This window comes from Rhodamnia argentea, chromosome 3, assembly GCF_020921035.1.
Source record: "Rhodamnia argentea isolate NSW1041297 chromosome 3, ASM2092103v1, whole genome shotgun sequence".
Classification (NCBI taxonomy): domain Eukaryota; kingdom Viridiplantae; phylum Streptophyta; class Magnoliopsida; order Myrtales; family Myrtaceae; genus Rhodamnia; species Rhodamnia argentea.
Genome location: NC_063152.1, coordinates 24,955,276 through 24,972,443, shown reverse-complemented (window position 1 = coordinate 24,972,443; position 17,168 = coordinate 24,955,276). Strand labels below are relative to the sequence as shown.

The 17,168-nt window shown below is 40.9% G+C and overlaps 1 protein-coding gene across 2 annotated transcripts in view; it reads right to left on the bottom strand.

Annotated features, from left to right (window-relative positions):
• Window positions 1-200: 200 nt before the first annotated feature.
• The window catches only part of LOC115754058 (elongation factor-like GTPase 1), a 31,398-nt gene continuing 14,430 nt past the window's right edge, over window positions 201-17,168 (bottom strand). Inside the window, exons 1-2 of one of the 2 annotated variants that reach the window (XM_030692979.2) lie at window positions 3,610-3,691; window positions 201-3,514 (exon numbers count right to left, since the gene is read on the bottom strand). In XM_030692979.2, coding sequence (XP_030548839.1) covers window positions 233-3,325 — 3,093 coding nt within the window. In that variant the 5' untranslated portion in view covers window positions 3,326-3,514; window positions 3,610-3,691 and the 3' untranslated portion in view covers window positions 201-232. Of the gene's footprint in view, window positions 3,515-3,609; window positions 3,692-17,168 lie in introns of those variants that run through there. The other variant, XM_048276831.1, reaches the window with a different exon arrangement.

The following is a 17,168-nucleotide window of genomic DNA, read 5'->3' as shown; positions in this document are numbered from 1 at the left end:
AGATAATGAACTAATAGAACGTATCAGATGGACTGTTTTTGCGGGCGAGCTCCTCAGCACCACGTAGGGGTCCACTTTTTTGAAGGTAAAATGTCCTCGTGAACGACTTTACTTGGAGAAAGAAGGAAAGAAAAAGCCAATTAATTCAGCTAAAATAAAAATTCAATTTAATATATTCCAGCATTTCCAACTATCAGTTAATATCATGAACATGTTTTTTGTTTGAGAATGTCTACACTTTTCGAGCCAGGGTCCTCTGCTTCGTTGCATGCTGAACAACCTTTTCCTCCACAGGAAGGCCCTTCCGCCGCCTCACGGCATCGATCAGCTTTCTCGCTGTATTCGGAAGTACGCTAGAGCCATCTCCAAACTCCTCAATTTCCTCTTCAGTTTTGGGCACAAAGAAAGGATCCTCAGGAAGCGCTTCCCAGTGACTAAGTACAAGCAGAGCACTGGCGGCTCCACCTGTCCATCTCCTTAGCTCATCTGCGAAACCAAAGCTTTCAGCAACCGGAACATATGCGTGGACCGTGAATAACGATGACCCTTCCTGCATTTCCTCCTTCAGAACATGAGCCCTTCTCCTACCCAAAACAGCATACAGTGATCCCAAGTGTTCAGTCGGAGTGTTTAACTCGCAGAAATACATGGCTTCCACAAGTCGGGGTTTATTCCGGAGAACTGCTGCTCTACAGGCATCTTTGACTGCCGCCATAACTTGCCCAGTGAAGATGCCATGCTGCTCAGGCTGTTGATTATTTTCAGGTTCATCAGATTTTCCCGCCAAAGGAGAAATATAGGCCTCAACAACAAAAGCTAAGCCCCACATTGGTTCATCACACAAGGGGCCAGAGGATGTAGCCAGTTGAAAGCCAGATATGATGCCACTCTCAAGACTCTTCGCTTCATCGTACAATCCTTGATTCGATTCTACAAATTGCTGTGCAGCTATATCATCACAATCAGCAGTATCCAGAAAGCCTAATCTCTCAGATACATAGGCCGACCCTCGAATGAGAACAGCTTCGTCAGAAATCATTTTCTTGGAGTCCGGAGTGAAGAGTATATTTGGACCAACATGCCTAGGCCCAAGTGACCAAATCCTCCTAAGGAACTTGAGCCACTTTGCTCTACATTTATCAGCGCGATCCTTGTCATTCTCGGCCGCTGAGCTGATCTCACTATCTATAGCATCTATTATACGTTTCTTAAGTGCTTCAGTTGGATTCTCCTCTTCCTTCGTTCCTGATTGCTGTGTTTCCACTATTTTACTGCTTGGCCCTTGCTTACCACCTATAACATCCCCAAGGAGGTCAGCACTCTCGTCAAGCACCTTAGTTAGTGCAGGTGGCAGTTTCATGACTTGCACTGAGATATTACACCGTCCATTTGGCGTAGTCTTCTCAACATAATCTGAGCCCTTAGATAGCAACTTCAGGTTTTCTAATGGATTGGATAGATCACCCTCAATAGTCTCTTTATAGGAAACGAGGGGTGGTGAGACTTCTAATCTTACCTTAGCGAACCTCTCCTTCAAATCCTTTATGCACCTCTCTAGATGAACCTCTCCTGCAGCAGAAAGCACATGTTCACCTCTAACAGAAACACTGACTTCCACAAATGGGTCTGCTCGGTTCAGAAGCCTCAATCCTCTCATAAGGGCACCCATATCCGCTGGGTCTGACGGCTCAATTGCCACCCGGAGGGTTGGAGCAACTTGGAAAGCCATGCTTGAGAAAGGCCAACAGTTCAGAGTTGATGAAAGAGTCGCACTTTTCAATATATGCTGACCAAGGCCACGGATGGCTACAATATTCCCAGCCTTTGCAGAAGAAACGGGTTTTAAGCCTTGACCCATCATCAAGTACAAGGAATGCAAGTGAGCTACCTGCACATGCTTTTGCATCGATTCTCCCTTGAGGGGATCATACAAAGCCGAAAGCACAAAAACTCTCTGCCCCGAAGAAAACTCCCCGCTAAAAATCCTAGCAAACGCAAGAAAGCACTCATCTGATTCTCCACCTGGACCTTCATCATTTGAACTGTTCAACACCTCCCCTTGTGGACCTCTTTGAGGAAGCATTTTCACCGGGATAGCAAACATCTTGGATACAAAAGCAACACATGGTGCGTTGGGACTACCATTACAATTCTCAACAGACCTTCTAACAATCTCTGCCTCTGCAAGCACGTCTGAGTCAACTCCACTATCTAAAACTTCTCTCTTTGGAAGCAATCGTGAGATGCGAAATGATTGCGCAGCAATTGGATCCGGCATACACCTAACAACCATGGATAAAATTGCATCAGAAAGAGGAAGCCAGCGACTCATTATAGCTTGCAGCATTACTTTCGGATCCTTATTCTGGAGCTCCCGAGGTGGTATGGATAAATTAAACGATTTGATGAGCTTCTCAAGCATCTCTTTCTCCCCATTAGGTTCTAGTGCTGCCTGGTAAACCTTCCAAACTGGCTCCAGCACAAACTGGACAAACATGGGTTTAGCCTTATTGCTTCCACCACCTAGAGCCTTCTTACTGACTATCATCTTCGTTTTGTGGTTGTAGTACCTCGGACCCCAAAGTGCTTTCTGCAGCGCAGCTGCACTGGCTCCGAGCTTTGAAGCATAAAACTCAGCAAACTCGTTAATAGTAAATCCCCACCCGTCTAATGCACACACAAATGCCACATTCCCTTTCTGGGGTTGAAAGGTATCCTCCTCATCATCTTCGATCAACTGCAGATTCTCGTCATCGACCTCACCGCCCATAGAACCTGCGAGCATCGAGTCCACGTCTGACAAGTACTTCTCTGACTTATAAGCGCTCACGATCCCGTTAACCTCGTGGACTATCCTCAACAACCTGTTATAAGCCTCCACGGGGCTCAACTTCAGCTCACAAATCAACCTATCAATTTTGTTGAGCACCAAGCATGGAGTGAGCTTTTCAATCCAAGCTTGGCGCAACACGGCATGGGTTTGAATATGGACGCCCTCTACTGCATCAACCAACACTAACGCCCCATCGCTCAATCGTGCGGCGGTCGACACTTCGCTACAGAAGTCCATGTGGCCAGGGGAGTCTATGAGATTAATCGAATAGTCCTTGTAGTTGAGAGCAATCGAAGAGCTCTTCATCGTAATAGCTCGCCTCTGTTCCTCGTCTAAATAATCCATAAACCGAAGCTTACCTGCGAGTTTCGGGTGGAGCAATCCGCCGCCACAGGACGCAATCAAATGGTCGGCGAGGGTGGTCTTGCCGTGATCGACATGAGCGAGTATGCATATATTCCGAACCTTCCTGGCATCATCAGAATCGCCCATCTCTTCTGCTTGCCCTCGAACCAACGTCAGAATCAAGAGGGCGAGCTCCTGCAAATTAGAAAATGAAGCCGAGGCGAGCCGGGGGCGTTCAGCAGCGAGCTTTAGCGGAAAGTTTCGAGGAGATGGAGTTGGCGGCGGAGGATCGAACTGATTTGATTTGGTTGGGCTGCTTCTCCTTCGTTAATCACCCTACACTGCTTTCAAAATGGAACATCTCAGCATGCAACTCGGAATCAACAGAAGGAACATCCTCAAACACCTGGAAGCCCCCCTAAAAATCAAACCTTTAAGCCGAACATAGACGGAGCTTTCTTACCCGGCTTGACGGAAGGCTCGGTCGCATGGATCTGTCGGGACTCTACCGCCGACTGCTAAACGGAGGGGCAAAGGCGGTGGCTTGCGTCGTCGGCTACCATGGTCAAAACTCTCGCCCTGGTCGAAGCTCGGAGGTGCAATCTCTCTCCCCCAACTTGAGAAGTCGCAGCCCTAGATTTTGGAGGATTTTCTCAGCTCGATGAAGTCCACATATAGAGGCCCTGTTTTGTTCACCGTTGAAAACCAGTATTGGAGCTTTAAAGTCTTTGGCCAAATGTCTAACTTCTTAACTCACTTTGGAGAAATGAAATTTCATCTTGACCAAATATAAATGGTATGTCTATTTTTTTAATTTACTTTGAGAAAATACAATTGCATCTTAAATACTTTTCAAAATCTTTTAGCCCAAAGTATTTTTAGAGATATTTTGGACTAAAGGACTTTTACGAAATGCAACTAAATTTTTTTATTTTAACTTTATCACCTCTACTTGCCGCCATCGACCCACCGTCGCCCACCGCCGCCCACCTCGGCCGCTGCCCGTCGCCGCCCACCTCCTGCTGCCGCCGCCGCCCGCCAGCCACCTCCCACCTCCGCTGCCGAACGCCCGCCGCTACTGACCACCAATAGTCGAATGCCGCTTTTTTTTTTTTTTCCAAAAAGTACAAATACTTTATGAAGTTCATTTTTCATCAAACAACATTTACGTCAAAGTTGCTTTTCAAATGTGTTTTTAAAATACACTTTACCAAACTACTTGCATTTTGGAAAAGGCTTTTAGCCCAAAGGTATTTGTATTTTCTTAAAATTCCTTGGCCAAATGTTGAATCAAATGGGGCCATAAATTGATTGTCGTTCATTAATTGTAAAACCTTTAAAATAGGTGATAACGAAATTTTTTTATAAAAGAGTTCTAAAATAATAATATGGAAAAAATAGAGTTACTCTGCTTCGTTAACTATAAAAACTTTTTTTCAACCAAAAAAAAAAAACTGTAAGACCTTTTCAGTAAAAAAAAAAATATATATATATATAACCTTCAAATGTAAGTACAACGAATATATTTTATGAAAGAATCACGTGAAATTATCACAAATTATAAGTCGAGAATTCGTTTCTTGGGATTTTAAAACTGCCATTACAAAGAAATTGATAAATTTTAGGGAAGTGTTCTTGATGAATTTTTTTTTTCATTTTTCAGAACAGATCCAAGAATTCTCAGAAATTATAAGCCTTTTTGTTTCTACTCGCTAAATTAAATGAAAGAAATTATGCTCCTATAATAATTTTAAGGAAAAATTTCAAAAAAAAGGCCCGAAGTGCTCTCATTTTTTCAAATAAAAGCTCAAAATGAACATTGTTTTAAATAAAATCCTAAAGTTGCATAACATGTTTTAAATAAAGGATTTGAAGTTGCCATGGAGTCTCAAAAAATGACCTGACCTAGAGGACATTTTCGTCATTTTCTCTTTTTGATTTTTTTCTTTTTTAAATTTTTTAAAAAATACACACACAAGAAGGAGGTGGCCGGCGCTCCAACACCGGTGAGGGGTCGGCAAAGGTGGGCACCTCAGCCTGTAGACCAGAGGCAAAGGTTGGTTTTTTGGGGGGGTAGTGACCCTCGTTCAAATCCTAGAGGGGTCTACTGGCCCTTGCCAAAGGGCCAGAGACCGACCTCCCGTGCCCCCTCATCCTCCCCTCAATATAAAAGATTATTTATCTCAAAGAAGTCTAGAGAAGGCAAACATCATTCAAAGAAGGATTCCACTTCGTCAATTTATCTCGAGTTGGCAGCTTATTCAAAATACTAAACTGTGTTTTCAGATGTTTGAACTGAACCAGACCAACTAATACTTGGGCACTTTAGCAGGTGAAGATCGAACTTTACCACTCATATCAATAGTAAATTTTCCAGTAGGAGAGAGGCATCCAAACAACGCTATGAAACTGCTAAAAATTTGGCTGAATCCCACATTATGCAGATTGAATAAGAAGCAAGTCTTCAGACCTAGCAGTAGGCCAATTACATCACAGATTTTTGGGATGCCGAAGACTACCGGGATGAAATCTATTACGAATATACTAGGTAATTCACAACTTTCACAAAAAAACTAAAAAAATAGCATGTTATCCTCATTAGATGTGGCAGATACCTATAAGAGCTATAACGTCATTTTAAGTCCAGTGATATGTTTGCTAAACAGAACATGTTCGTCTGAAGCAGAGGATTCGAAAGTGTTCTAACAAAGTATGAAAAAGGTTTGACAATGAGCATTCATGCCCTATTTCGTCCAAGAAATGAGGTGCAAATCGCTCAAGTCACCAGCAATTTATTCAACTTTGGAAAAAAAACAGGAACAGAAACCCAATTCGGAAGGGAAAGGAATGATCATTCTGAAATCATCATGAATGCAAGTAAAAATGGTCATCGTGATTATACTGCGGAGAAAAGGAAAGGAAAAATCGGTAAATGAGCTCATTGCAGACTCCTCTTTACCTCTCTCAACCCAAAAGAAATCGAACTCCCAAGACCAACCTACTAGTATTAGTAGTATGACCTTATTAAAGTGGTAAATCTTATGCAGCAAAGGAGCTTATTGCAGCTTCGAGAACCATAGAATTGGCTACGATGAGCTAGATTAGCCAGAGAATGACATATCTAGCTGGAGAAAGAGCAGGAGTACCCCGAGGAATCAAATCAATAGAAGATGAGAGTAAGTATGGTCATGCAACTCTGGAAATCCGAGTAGTGACTGGCGTCAGAGCTTCGACTCTTTGGCCTCCGAGTGGTTTGTGAAGTTGCAGACTTCACAACAACAGTTCGTTTGCCGCTGTGACGCTGAGCTAAGGAGGAGAAGATGGAGATGACAGGGTTTCGTAAATTGTAAATACATGTGCGAATGCGCCAATCAAATTCAAATGCTCTGTTTGGGCTTCTTTTTTCTTTTTCTTTTTTGGCCTTTTTCACACATGAACACGGCATACGCTCTCTCTGTCCGTGTCAAGTTTTTGACTGGGTAAACCGACCGCCCAAGAAAAAAAACAGGACGACCTGTAAAACAGAAGCGATTCTTCAAGCCTGCGGGAAAGACGGCTCGAACAAGAATCACAAGACCCGAGAAGGGCAAAGAAAATACGTCCTCGGTACGAGGGTGCGTCACTGAATCGGTTTTATCCGAGGGCTGCCATGAAAACAGGTTCAGTTCCCGATTTCCGACTGAAGACTCACTCGAGGATCGGCCTTCCTTGGCTGGTTTCGGAGCCGGTTTCATGGGGTTACAAAAAGTAAAATCCTAGTCTCTCTGTTTCTAACCTCTAGGACTCTGTTTTCAAGTAGTTAGAACTTTAGGCGATTTTTTTATGGATGAATGAGAGATGAGTATAATGTATGTTTTATGTTACGTATTTAAACTTTTATCGTTTGTAATTGTACGTGACTACATGTTCATCTTATAGATTGTTGCGTTTGGCGAATAAAGATGTTTGTTGTCTATTTTTTACTTTGATTCGTTTTAGTGCTCACATTATTTTGCTTTTAAAAAAGAAAACAAGAAAAGGAACAACAAAAAAATAAAGATTTTCGGGTAGACCACGGACCCGAACTGTAAAAACAAGGTAGGTTTTAGAAGCAATCTAGGACAAACATGATAGGTTTCACGTTTCAAAAGCCAGGAACCGGTTCTAATATGGTATGTTTTAGGTTCCATGTCTAGAAACTAGATACCTCCAAAATGATCACCCCCATTTTTATTATTTGCCTCCTCTAGTAGTTTTTTCGGGGTCCAAGATAGGTACACACACTAAACTACTACACCACATTGCACAATTCGCAAGTCCTCTTTTCTTTGACCAAAGAAAGAAGTCGCTCTTTTCTTTCTTTCCTTCTGTATTCGTTAGAGGGTTTCTGTGGTGTCCCAGTCAGCCACCGGCTTATACTTACTAACCTCACGCTCTTCTTTAATCTTTAATTGTTATACAGAGTATTTGGTGAATGCGAAAGACTAAACTAAATTCGAACAGGGCGGACATACGAGCACAAGTGCATGTCAAGTCAAACGGTAGGCACGCCTAGTAAGGGGGTATGGCCTTAGTAGGTTTCACTAACCAGATAAGATACATATAACAATCAGTAAGATCATCCAGTAAATCTGCTCTCGAATACTAGTCGAATATATCATAAGAGTGTGTGGCCTGAACTCCCTCCTATCATCCATATTCCCAATCTCATAGTCCCTGTTAAACTGGTGAAGTGCGATAGGACCTATCTATCCTGTTAAACCACGACAGTACACGACATTGAACTCGGAAATAACCATTGCGACTGGGGTCCTTCATTCACATAAACTCCAGAACGGGTCATCTTATAACGAATCCGTAAATGACTATTGGATCGGGATTTTGCATACTATTCTACACACAGACTTATCCATAAGGGTTCCTCGTGAAAGCGTTGCTGTGCATGAATCGATGGATCTTGCATTCTAATAGTCTGAAAAACGTTTCAACCAACGGAGTGAGTATATAACCCAACGAGTATGATCACTAGGCCAAACGACTAAACCTTCTATAGAATTGTAAGATTGGATGAAAAGTCCACCCGTCGTCAAATTCAAGACAATGCTGAACGTTAATTTTGTTTTTGGCTTTGAAATGAAATGATGGAGAAATGTATCTATGAGGAGTAAAATTCTTGGAAATTAAAGTGTAATGAAAATGTAGATGCATCTCTCTCCCACTCTTATCTTTTCCCTTTCTCTTTTTCCTTATTCCATGAGAACCGGCCTCCTCTGTTCTTCTTTCTCTTTCTTTTCTTTTGCTGGCCACTTCTCTGTTTTTTTCCCCCCCTCTTTTCATTAATGCAGTTGACAATACAACAGTATTTTGCTTTTCGGAGAACCAAGATACTAGCATACAAACCAGAAGAGAAGGTTCTCTCTCTATATTACTCTTTCTTCGCCGTGAAGAACAGCTCCACCCTTTTCTTTTCGACCAATCTTTCTTGGCCAAGAATCCTCTGCCCTTTTTTTATGCCCAGATTTTCATGTTCTCTGTTGGCCGTGAATTCCGGTCCCCGAATGCCGAGATTGATCCCTTTGTCAAGATTTCTCCTTTGCCTTTTTCTTCCGATTCCGACGTAGCTCTCTCTCTCTCTCTCGATGTCAATTTTTTAACTGGGTTTACCGACCTGTAAAACAGAAGCGATTCTTCAAGACTGTGGGAAAGACGGCTCCAACGACAATCACAATACACGAAAAGGGCAAAGAAAATTCGTGCTTGGTACTAGGGGTGCGTCACCGAATCGATTTTATCCGAGGGCTGCCATGAAAACAGGTTTAGTTCCCGGTTTCCAACTGAAGACCCACTTGAGAATCGGGCTTACTTGGCCGGTTTCGAAACCGGTTTCATGGGGTTACAAAATGTAAAAATCCTAGTTTCTCCGTTTCTAACCCCTAGGATTGTGCTTTCAGCTAGTTAGAACTTGAAGCGATATTTTTATGGATGAATGAGGGATGGGTATAACGTATGTTTTATGTTATGTATTTAAACTTTTTATTGTTTGTACTTGTACGTGACTATGTGTGCATCTTATGGATTGTTGCTTTTGGCGAATATGGATGTTTGTTATCCATCTTTTACTTTGAATCATTTTATTGCTCGTGTTATTTTGCTTTTAAAAAAAGAAACCACGAAAAGGAACCAAAAAAAATATATATTTTTGAGTAGCCCTAGTCCCTAACCGAAAAAAAAAGAAGAAGATAGGTTTTAGAACCAGTTTCAGGACAAACATGATAGGTTCTAGGTTTCAAAAGCTGGGAACAGGTTCCAAGTTTCAAAAGCCAGGAACCGGTTCTAACATGATAGGTTTTAGGCTCCATGTTTAGAAACTAGAAACCTTAAAAACGATCACCTCCATTTTTATTATTCGTAGCTTTTTCGGGGTCGAAGATAAGGTACACACACTAAACTACACCACATTGCACAATTCGCAATTCCTCTTTTCTTTGACCGAAGAAAGAAGTCCCTTTTTCCTTTCTTTTCTTCCTTATTCGTTAGAGGGTCTCCTGCTAGAACAACATCACAATGCCCCAAAGGAGGTAAAGGATTTGGTTCTCTTCTTCAATTTTCCGCGATTCAATAAGAAAAAAAATGCATATTTTCGCGAGATAGAGTCATATCCGGAGAATGCCATGATGTCGATAGTTTAGGGAAGAAATTATTGTATTTTTGCAACATAGTGCTATCATGATAATGTGTGCGCGTTTATATCGTTACGTATTTTTGTCATACTTCCACTTGGTTTTTAGTATCTGATCAAAGTCGATATGTGAAACCATCAACTTTATAGGCTTAACAAATGCTGAGACATGTCTCTTCAAGTTCCAATACGTCTTTCTTTAGTCCCTGTGCAGCACATTTATTTGCCTTAAAAGGTTACGTGTCTCTTCATTTCTCGTGTTTCTTCAATTCGGCTTTTCTTTGTCTTTTAAAGACGTATCTCTTCAGTTCCTACAGAAAGAACTCTTGAGTTTTCTCTTTGGTTCAATCTTTTATATGTGCCCGTTTCGATAAGTGTTCGACTAAATTTTGCTCCTATAATCCTAATACAAATGGGTTCAAGGTGTTGTTCCTTGGGAGGTATAGTTCCTGAGTTTGCATAGCATTGTTGTTGGCGGGAATTAATCGCCTTAGAGAGATTCGGTTACCTGTACCTTATCATGTGTTCAATTTTGTTTACAGTATGCAGGGCAAGGCTCTGTTCGAGGGTCTTCAGCGTTGGAAGGAGGAGGAAACCATCCAATATGTGTGTCACCATCTTTTGTTCTCTCCCACTTAGATTTGACTACCTGCATGAAATGATCGAATACCATTAGCATGAGCTAACTACAAACACTATGCCCCTTCTCGTATGGCCAATGATCTTGTCAAGTCCTTTAATCTTCAAGAACGCAAGGCGCCTGCATGTCCAGGGACAAGCGAACGACACATAAAGATGGTATCTTCCGGATTCGGCAGGCAAAGGAGAACTTGGATCCTGAGAAATAAAGTTAAGGAATGCAGCAGGGGTTATAACAAAAGCACCGGATTCAGTGACCTCGTCGATTGAGGAAGAAATCATGAGGAGAACATTGGTTAACAACAAAGTCAACGCATTATCATGCAATGCCATCATCATCAGATTCAAACAGCAGATCAAGCGTGCACCAAAAGGAAAAGATCAGCCAAAATTTAATCAGCGAAGGAACTAACAGGGGGTATGGAAGCATCGCATTGTTTAAGCTGAACCCTATGGAACTGGAGGAAAAGAAATGCGTTAGAGAACGAAATCGACGACACGACACGAGTTGGATGACACCTACAGGTCCTCCTAGCCTACTGAAGAAAATCTACCAAGCAAAGGCCCCCTGATTCATGCAGTGAAACAACTTTACAGAGAAGTAGCTGAGCATTGCCATCCACAACCAAAATACAGCAAAAGGAAAACAAGCATTTGTCCTGTAGAAGTACTGAAAATTGTCACACTGCAATACGGTGATTTAATCAGGAACAGCATTCAAGAATGTTGGCTGGGTCCGCTTCTTGTGGGGCCCAGCTAGCAAAGTGAACCAAAAAAAAAGTAAAAAAGACAAAAGACGAGAAAGAAAAGAAACGGGGTGGCTTCGTGAGTGCCCAACAAGAGGGGGCAGAGAGAGCGAAACAGGGGAGGAAGACTCGGCCACCGAAAGAAGAAGAAGAAAAAGAAGAAAAAAAAGGACACAGCGATTCGTTGGTCGGAATTTGCTCAAATTTCGATATGTTGTTCGTGAAACTGAGAGCTACGAGTTGATTGATTTCGTTTGTTAAGATTCGTCTCCGAATTCTTCCATCGCGGTTAAGATTTTTATGCCCCATTTTGCATTGTTCCACCTTTGTGGTGATGAAATACTCTTGTAATGTTGATGTTGAACCTCTAATGCGTAACTAGCGAAGAACTCCTTTGTGTACCTACTATTCTTAGTGATTAGTGGATGTTTTTGGGCCGTCCGTCGTTTTTCCCGTTTTGGATTTTCCACGTAAATCTTGATGTGTCGATTTCTTATCATTCCGCTATCAAATTTACTCATTGTGAGGTTGTTTTTTGCTGGACATATATTTTGTTGGTTGTTGCTGGATTAAGTCGGTATAGTTTTGAAGGGGAGATATTGATCTTGGATTGGCTTAGTTTGTGACGAAGTGCTACTCGTTTCTCCCTCAAGAAAGTGATAACAAAATGAGTGTTGAGATTCTAGAGTAAAATGGAGGATACGAGTGGCACCATGTTTAAGTTAAACACCTCGAATTATTCCATATGGAAGCCTCGGATTGAAGACATGTTATATTGCAAAGATTTGTTTAATCCCATCGATGGTGATGAGGTTCAAGGAGACAAGGAAGACAAAGAGTGGGAGCGAATGAATCGGAAAACGATTGGGTTTATTCGACAATGGATTGACGATAGTGTGTTTCGCCATGTTGCTCAAGAAATGAAGGCAGATACTTTGTGGAAGAAACTACAATATCTCTATGAGAGGAGAATTCCACAAAAAAAAGCTCTTCTAGTAAAAAGACTCGTGAATTTGAGATACAAAGAGGGAAGTAGCATGTCAGAGCATTTGAGTGAATTTCAAGATGTTATAAACCAATTGACAAATTTAGAGATTGACCTTGGTGATGAATTACAATTATGTCTATTGCCCGATACTCTTCCTAATAGTTGGAACACCTTGGTTGTGGCATTAAATAATTCGGCTCCTTACGGTGTGCTTTCTATGAGCAAAGAAAGCTTGTTCAATGAAGAAACAAGGAGAAAAGAATTGAATTACGCTTCTGAATCGGAGGCACTTGTCGTAGAAAATAGGGCGAGAAGTCAATTAAGAAGTTTTAAAGTAATGATAGGGCAAGTCAAGAGGAAGATCGAAGTCAAGGCTGAGAAAAGTGTGAAGTGTTTTAATTGTGGCAAGATGGGACATTATGGTAAGGAGTGCTGGCTACCAAAGAGAGATACATTCCATGATAGAAAACGCAGATAAAAAGAAAGAAGAGAAATAGGTGACAGCGGTAGTTGCATTCGATGGTAATATTGTGTTCATTTGTAATGACGGTTGTGTAAACCTTACATGCCAAGACTCTAGCTGGGATGTTGATTTTGTATTTTCTTTTCATATCATCTCACTGTCATGTCCCGACTCTCGAGCTCGCAACATCCCTACCAAATCACCACAGGTCATAAAGGATAACGTCTTAGGCATGTTATAGACACGTTATCGACCCAATCCTTTTAACTTTTATTATGCAAGCGAAAACATACAACTCTCGGACAAAATATCAAACAAGGATAGAAAAGCAGGAAAGCAACACAGTCATTCAACCAAAAGACATTTTTCAATTCCTTAATATGAATAGATGATTGTTAACCCTATGGAGCTGCCAGCCTATACAACCCCATTTTTCGAGACGGCTCTCTAAGACTACCAAAAAGATACCGTGGTCGGGAAGGGTTAATCTCTCATCTACTCCCAAAAGAGGGATACCATGGTCGGGAAGGGTTAATCTCTCATCTACTCCCAAAAGAGGGGCTACGTCACCCTCGGCCCGAGCATTAACAGAGCTTTAAAAAAGGGGATCGCCACACTCCTAGGACAGACTCCTGGCCAGAAAAGGATGTGGCCATGGAGGGCTCGGACTCCATGTCGAACTCGGGGTCCACTACCTCCCCGTCGGGTATATCTAAATCCATCGAATCCCAGCGGGGACGTGATGAATTAGGTTAGGTGGGCCACGAAATCCACGAAGCGGGCCGAAGAGCTGGTCCTCGTCATGAAAGAACCAGGCTTTGAAGAGGTGCACCACTAAGTGAGGCAACCCCTCGTCCACCCGGACTATCGTGACGTGATGCGTCTAGACATGTTCCGTACCATGATCGGATAGTGGGTGATATAAAAAGATCGATAGGTAGAGACATCGAATCATACATGTCTCTCCATTACTTGGAACCCGAAAGTGTTAAAAATGGAATGAGAATAATCTCGGTGAGTCAACGCCTAAGTCCGGCTAGGACGTTGATTCACTTAGAGCATTCTATCAACCAAACACAAAATCACAGTGTATACATCAATCACATGCAAGCTTACCAGCCTTCAACCATACATAACGCAATGCTCGACTTGACCCAATAGTCACATCGGACAACCAACTGGCAATGCATCACATCAACTTGCATGTATGGGATACCATACGAAGTCTATTTATTAACAGATGGCCCATGCGATTAGCATGGTCGGCACACATGACTAGTGTAACCTAATACTATGACTAGCGGTGTCTATTGGTAGGATCGGACATCGTTCCTTACTTCCGGCGACGGCGACCGAAAGCCATGTATCCGGTGCGACTTGCACAACATGACAGACAGGCATTCCTGTAAGGAGCGTCGATCCGTCACAAGCTGCGACCGGCATTCGACAATTAGTGTGATCGATACGATTGGCACGGGTATGGATTAACGTGCATCTAACAAGTCGTGTGGTTCCGTACGACCGGCACGGTACGAACTTGTCAGAATCCCTTACGACTGGCACAGTTTAATCTCATCATATGACCACACGAGCACATCCGACAATCAGTCAATTCTTATTTTTGCAATTAGTCGAATGCTGATACAATCGTGCTTAAAGACTCGGCCCAATGCCGGTTTCATGCTAAAACATGCGGTTTGATTCCACACGTGGTCATATGAATGCACAATTTATCCACCAGACTTTGCATCTTATATAGGGTAATTGACACTCACAAATTCACCCAAAATACTTAGCGACCATCCAATGCATCCAATCAAGCAATCGGTCATAACTATTAATTAAACAGATTTAATTAATCCGGCTGTAATTATTAATTCAGATTTCATAAAGTCGGACCGATATGAAACCAATCCAACAGACAATCAATCGTCCACTCGGCTTTAACCTATCACTCACTCGCGATCAAATAACTGCAGTCAATCAATCAATTTAGACTAACCTCAACTAGCCACAATCCACCTAGCTAATCCGTCTGACTTATTTAATCATGGTCTTTTAACCTAAATCGAGTTTCTAACTAAACATACCACAATCAATCTACCTAAATACCCTATTATACTAATTAAAATATCCCTAAACGTAATTAGCGTCATAACTTAGAGTTAGGGGCTAACTCACACTAGGCGACGACGACGACTACGATGGCGACGGAACTCGATACTGGTTGGCATAAGATGGCAGCGGCATCGCTTGGGGGCATTCGAGTTGGCATGAGCACGGGGAGCAAGCGAGACACGACTATGGTGTCGCGACCTAAAAATAATTTTTTCAGGTTAATGGATTATCGGGCTAATTTTAATGACTAACATAATAAGGATTCTCCCAAGCCCCACCAATTCGCAACATAGGTTAATTCGAATGATTTTATCTTTGGAGTCGTTACTAACCGTTTTTGGTAGGTTAATTAGAAACCTAAATAAAATAACGGGAGAACTATTTTATTCCTACGAACCAGAGATTGTGGATTCGAGGACTTGATTACATTAACTAATTAAAGCTAATGCCCTTCCGGTACCTTAATTCCATGAGATATCCTAGGTCAGCAACCCAAGCTTGATTGAATTCACTTTAAATTCAAATGAGGTGTTTTTGTGTTTTCAATTTTTTTTTTTGCAATGCATGAATGACAATGAACACATGAGTGAACAAAAAACAAATGCAATAACACGAATAGATGACTAAATAAAGGGATGCAATGCAAGACACGCAAAACTAAAGCCATGTTTCCCCGTATGCGAAATTAACTAACCAATTTACACATGCGAGATGACAAAGCATAAACTCAAATCATGATATAAAATGCAAAGCAAATCGCGACAACATGATATGATTATCAATCAAAACTAGGTTAGACATGCAATAGCTATGCAAGAATTCATGTTTAATTAAAGGGACACGCGACTTTAATTTAGTAGCTCAAGCATCGAATTAACTGGCCCTAAAAAAACACGTGAACCTAAACATGAATTCTAAATGATATAGCATAATCATATAATTACATGGCAAATTATGATATGCAATATGTAAACATGCAACATGACAATTTATGACAATGCAATTTTTCAAAAAAATATGGCAAGAAGATTAGTGGAACTTGAAAATTTGATATGCAAGTGAGGTACGCAATAAATGTTATGAGATAAACAAAGAAACATGAGATATGCAATGTGATATTTTTTTAAAATGGAAAGTGAGATAAGTGATACTCGAAAGAATATGTAGTGAAAAGATATAAAAGTGACATATATGCATGAGATAAATGCAAGATGTGAGCAGAATTTTTTTGGTATTTTTAGAATTAGAAATACGCGTGAGACCAAAGATATGCGTGATGTACGAATGATATTTTAAAAAATATGGAATGCGAGATATGATACTCGAAAATATGAAGTGGATATGCAAGATATGCATAAAATTCGAAATATGCGCAAGAATGATTTGAGATATTCAAGATATGCTAAATATGCAATGAGATAATGCGAGACATGCAAGCCAAAATTTTCTGATTTTTGTCCCTTTTCTTTTGAATTTTCGGCCGGATTAAGAATATTCCGATTTGATTCTCTTTACCTAAATTTTCAAGATAAACTTAATGAGATAAAGTTTTTAGGAAACCTTATCTTCCTAAAGATTTAATCAGACATGATTTATAAGAAACCATATCTCACTAAATTTCTTAGGATTTTTTTAAAGTTTATCGGGAAATTTAAATTAGACCAGATATCAATCAAGGACAGAATATCAACCCAATCAAATAATCCAAAATAGCAATCCAAATCAAATCAAACCCTATCCTCATGTATTTTTTTTTTTTGAAAAAGAGATATTCATAAATCTAAACTCGGCTTTTTGAAGATAACAAATCGGATCTAAATGGCGATAGATCGGATTAGCTAAATTTCCATCTTTACTAAGTTGGAGGGTCGTATTCGAACGGCGACGGATAAGTTTATCCAACTTAACTTAGATGTTGCCTATTAGGAAATAAAATTTCCTAATTTAGATTTAGATTTTTTTTAAATTCTGAAATATTTCCAATGAATCCAATTAACCCGATTTTCGAAATTTATGACAAAAATTAGGGTTTTGATATGCAAAACTTGCTCTTTGAATTTTCCATAAAAAATTTTCAGTGTTCATGTCGAAGAACGGAAAGCAAACAGTAACTAATTCATGCAAAACAGCGACAACAACAATCCAAAGACTTACCTTTAAGCTCGCGCGAAATTCTGCATGTGTTAGGAGCATAAATAACGCAAAAACATCTTGAGTTGGGCCAAAACAGGATGTGGACAATGCAGAAACAGCATCGGAATGGCAGCAAAACAGCAAATAAAGCACTCTAAAACATGCTTAAATTAACCCTAAAAGTGTAAGAGTGTTACCTTGAATTGCTCAGAAAAATCTGCATGCACAAGCTGCAAATTCTGCCC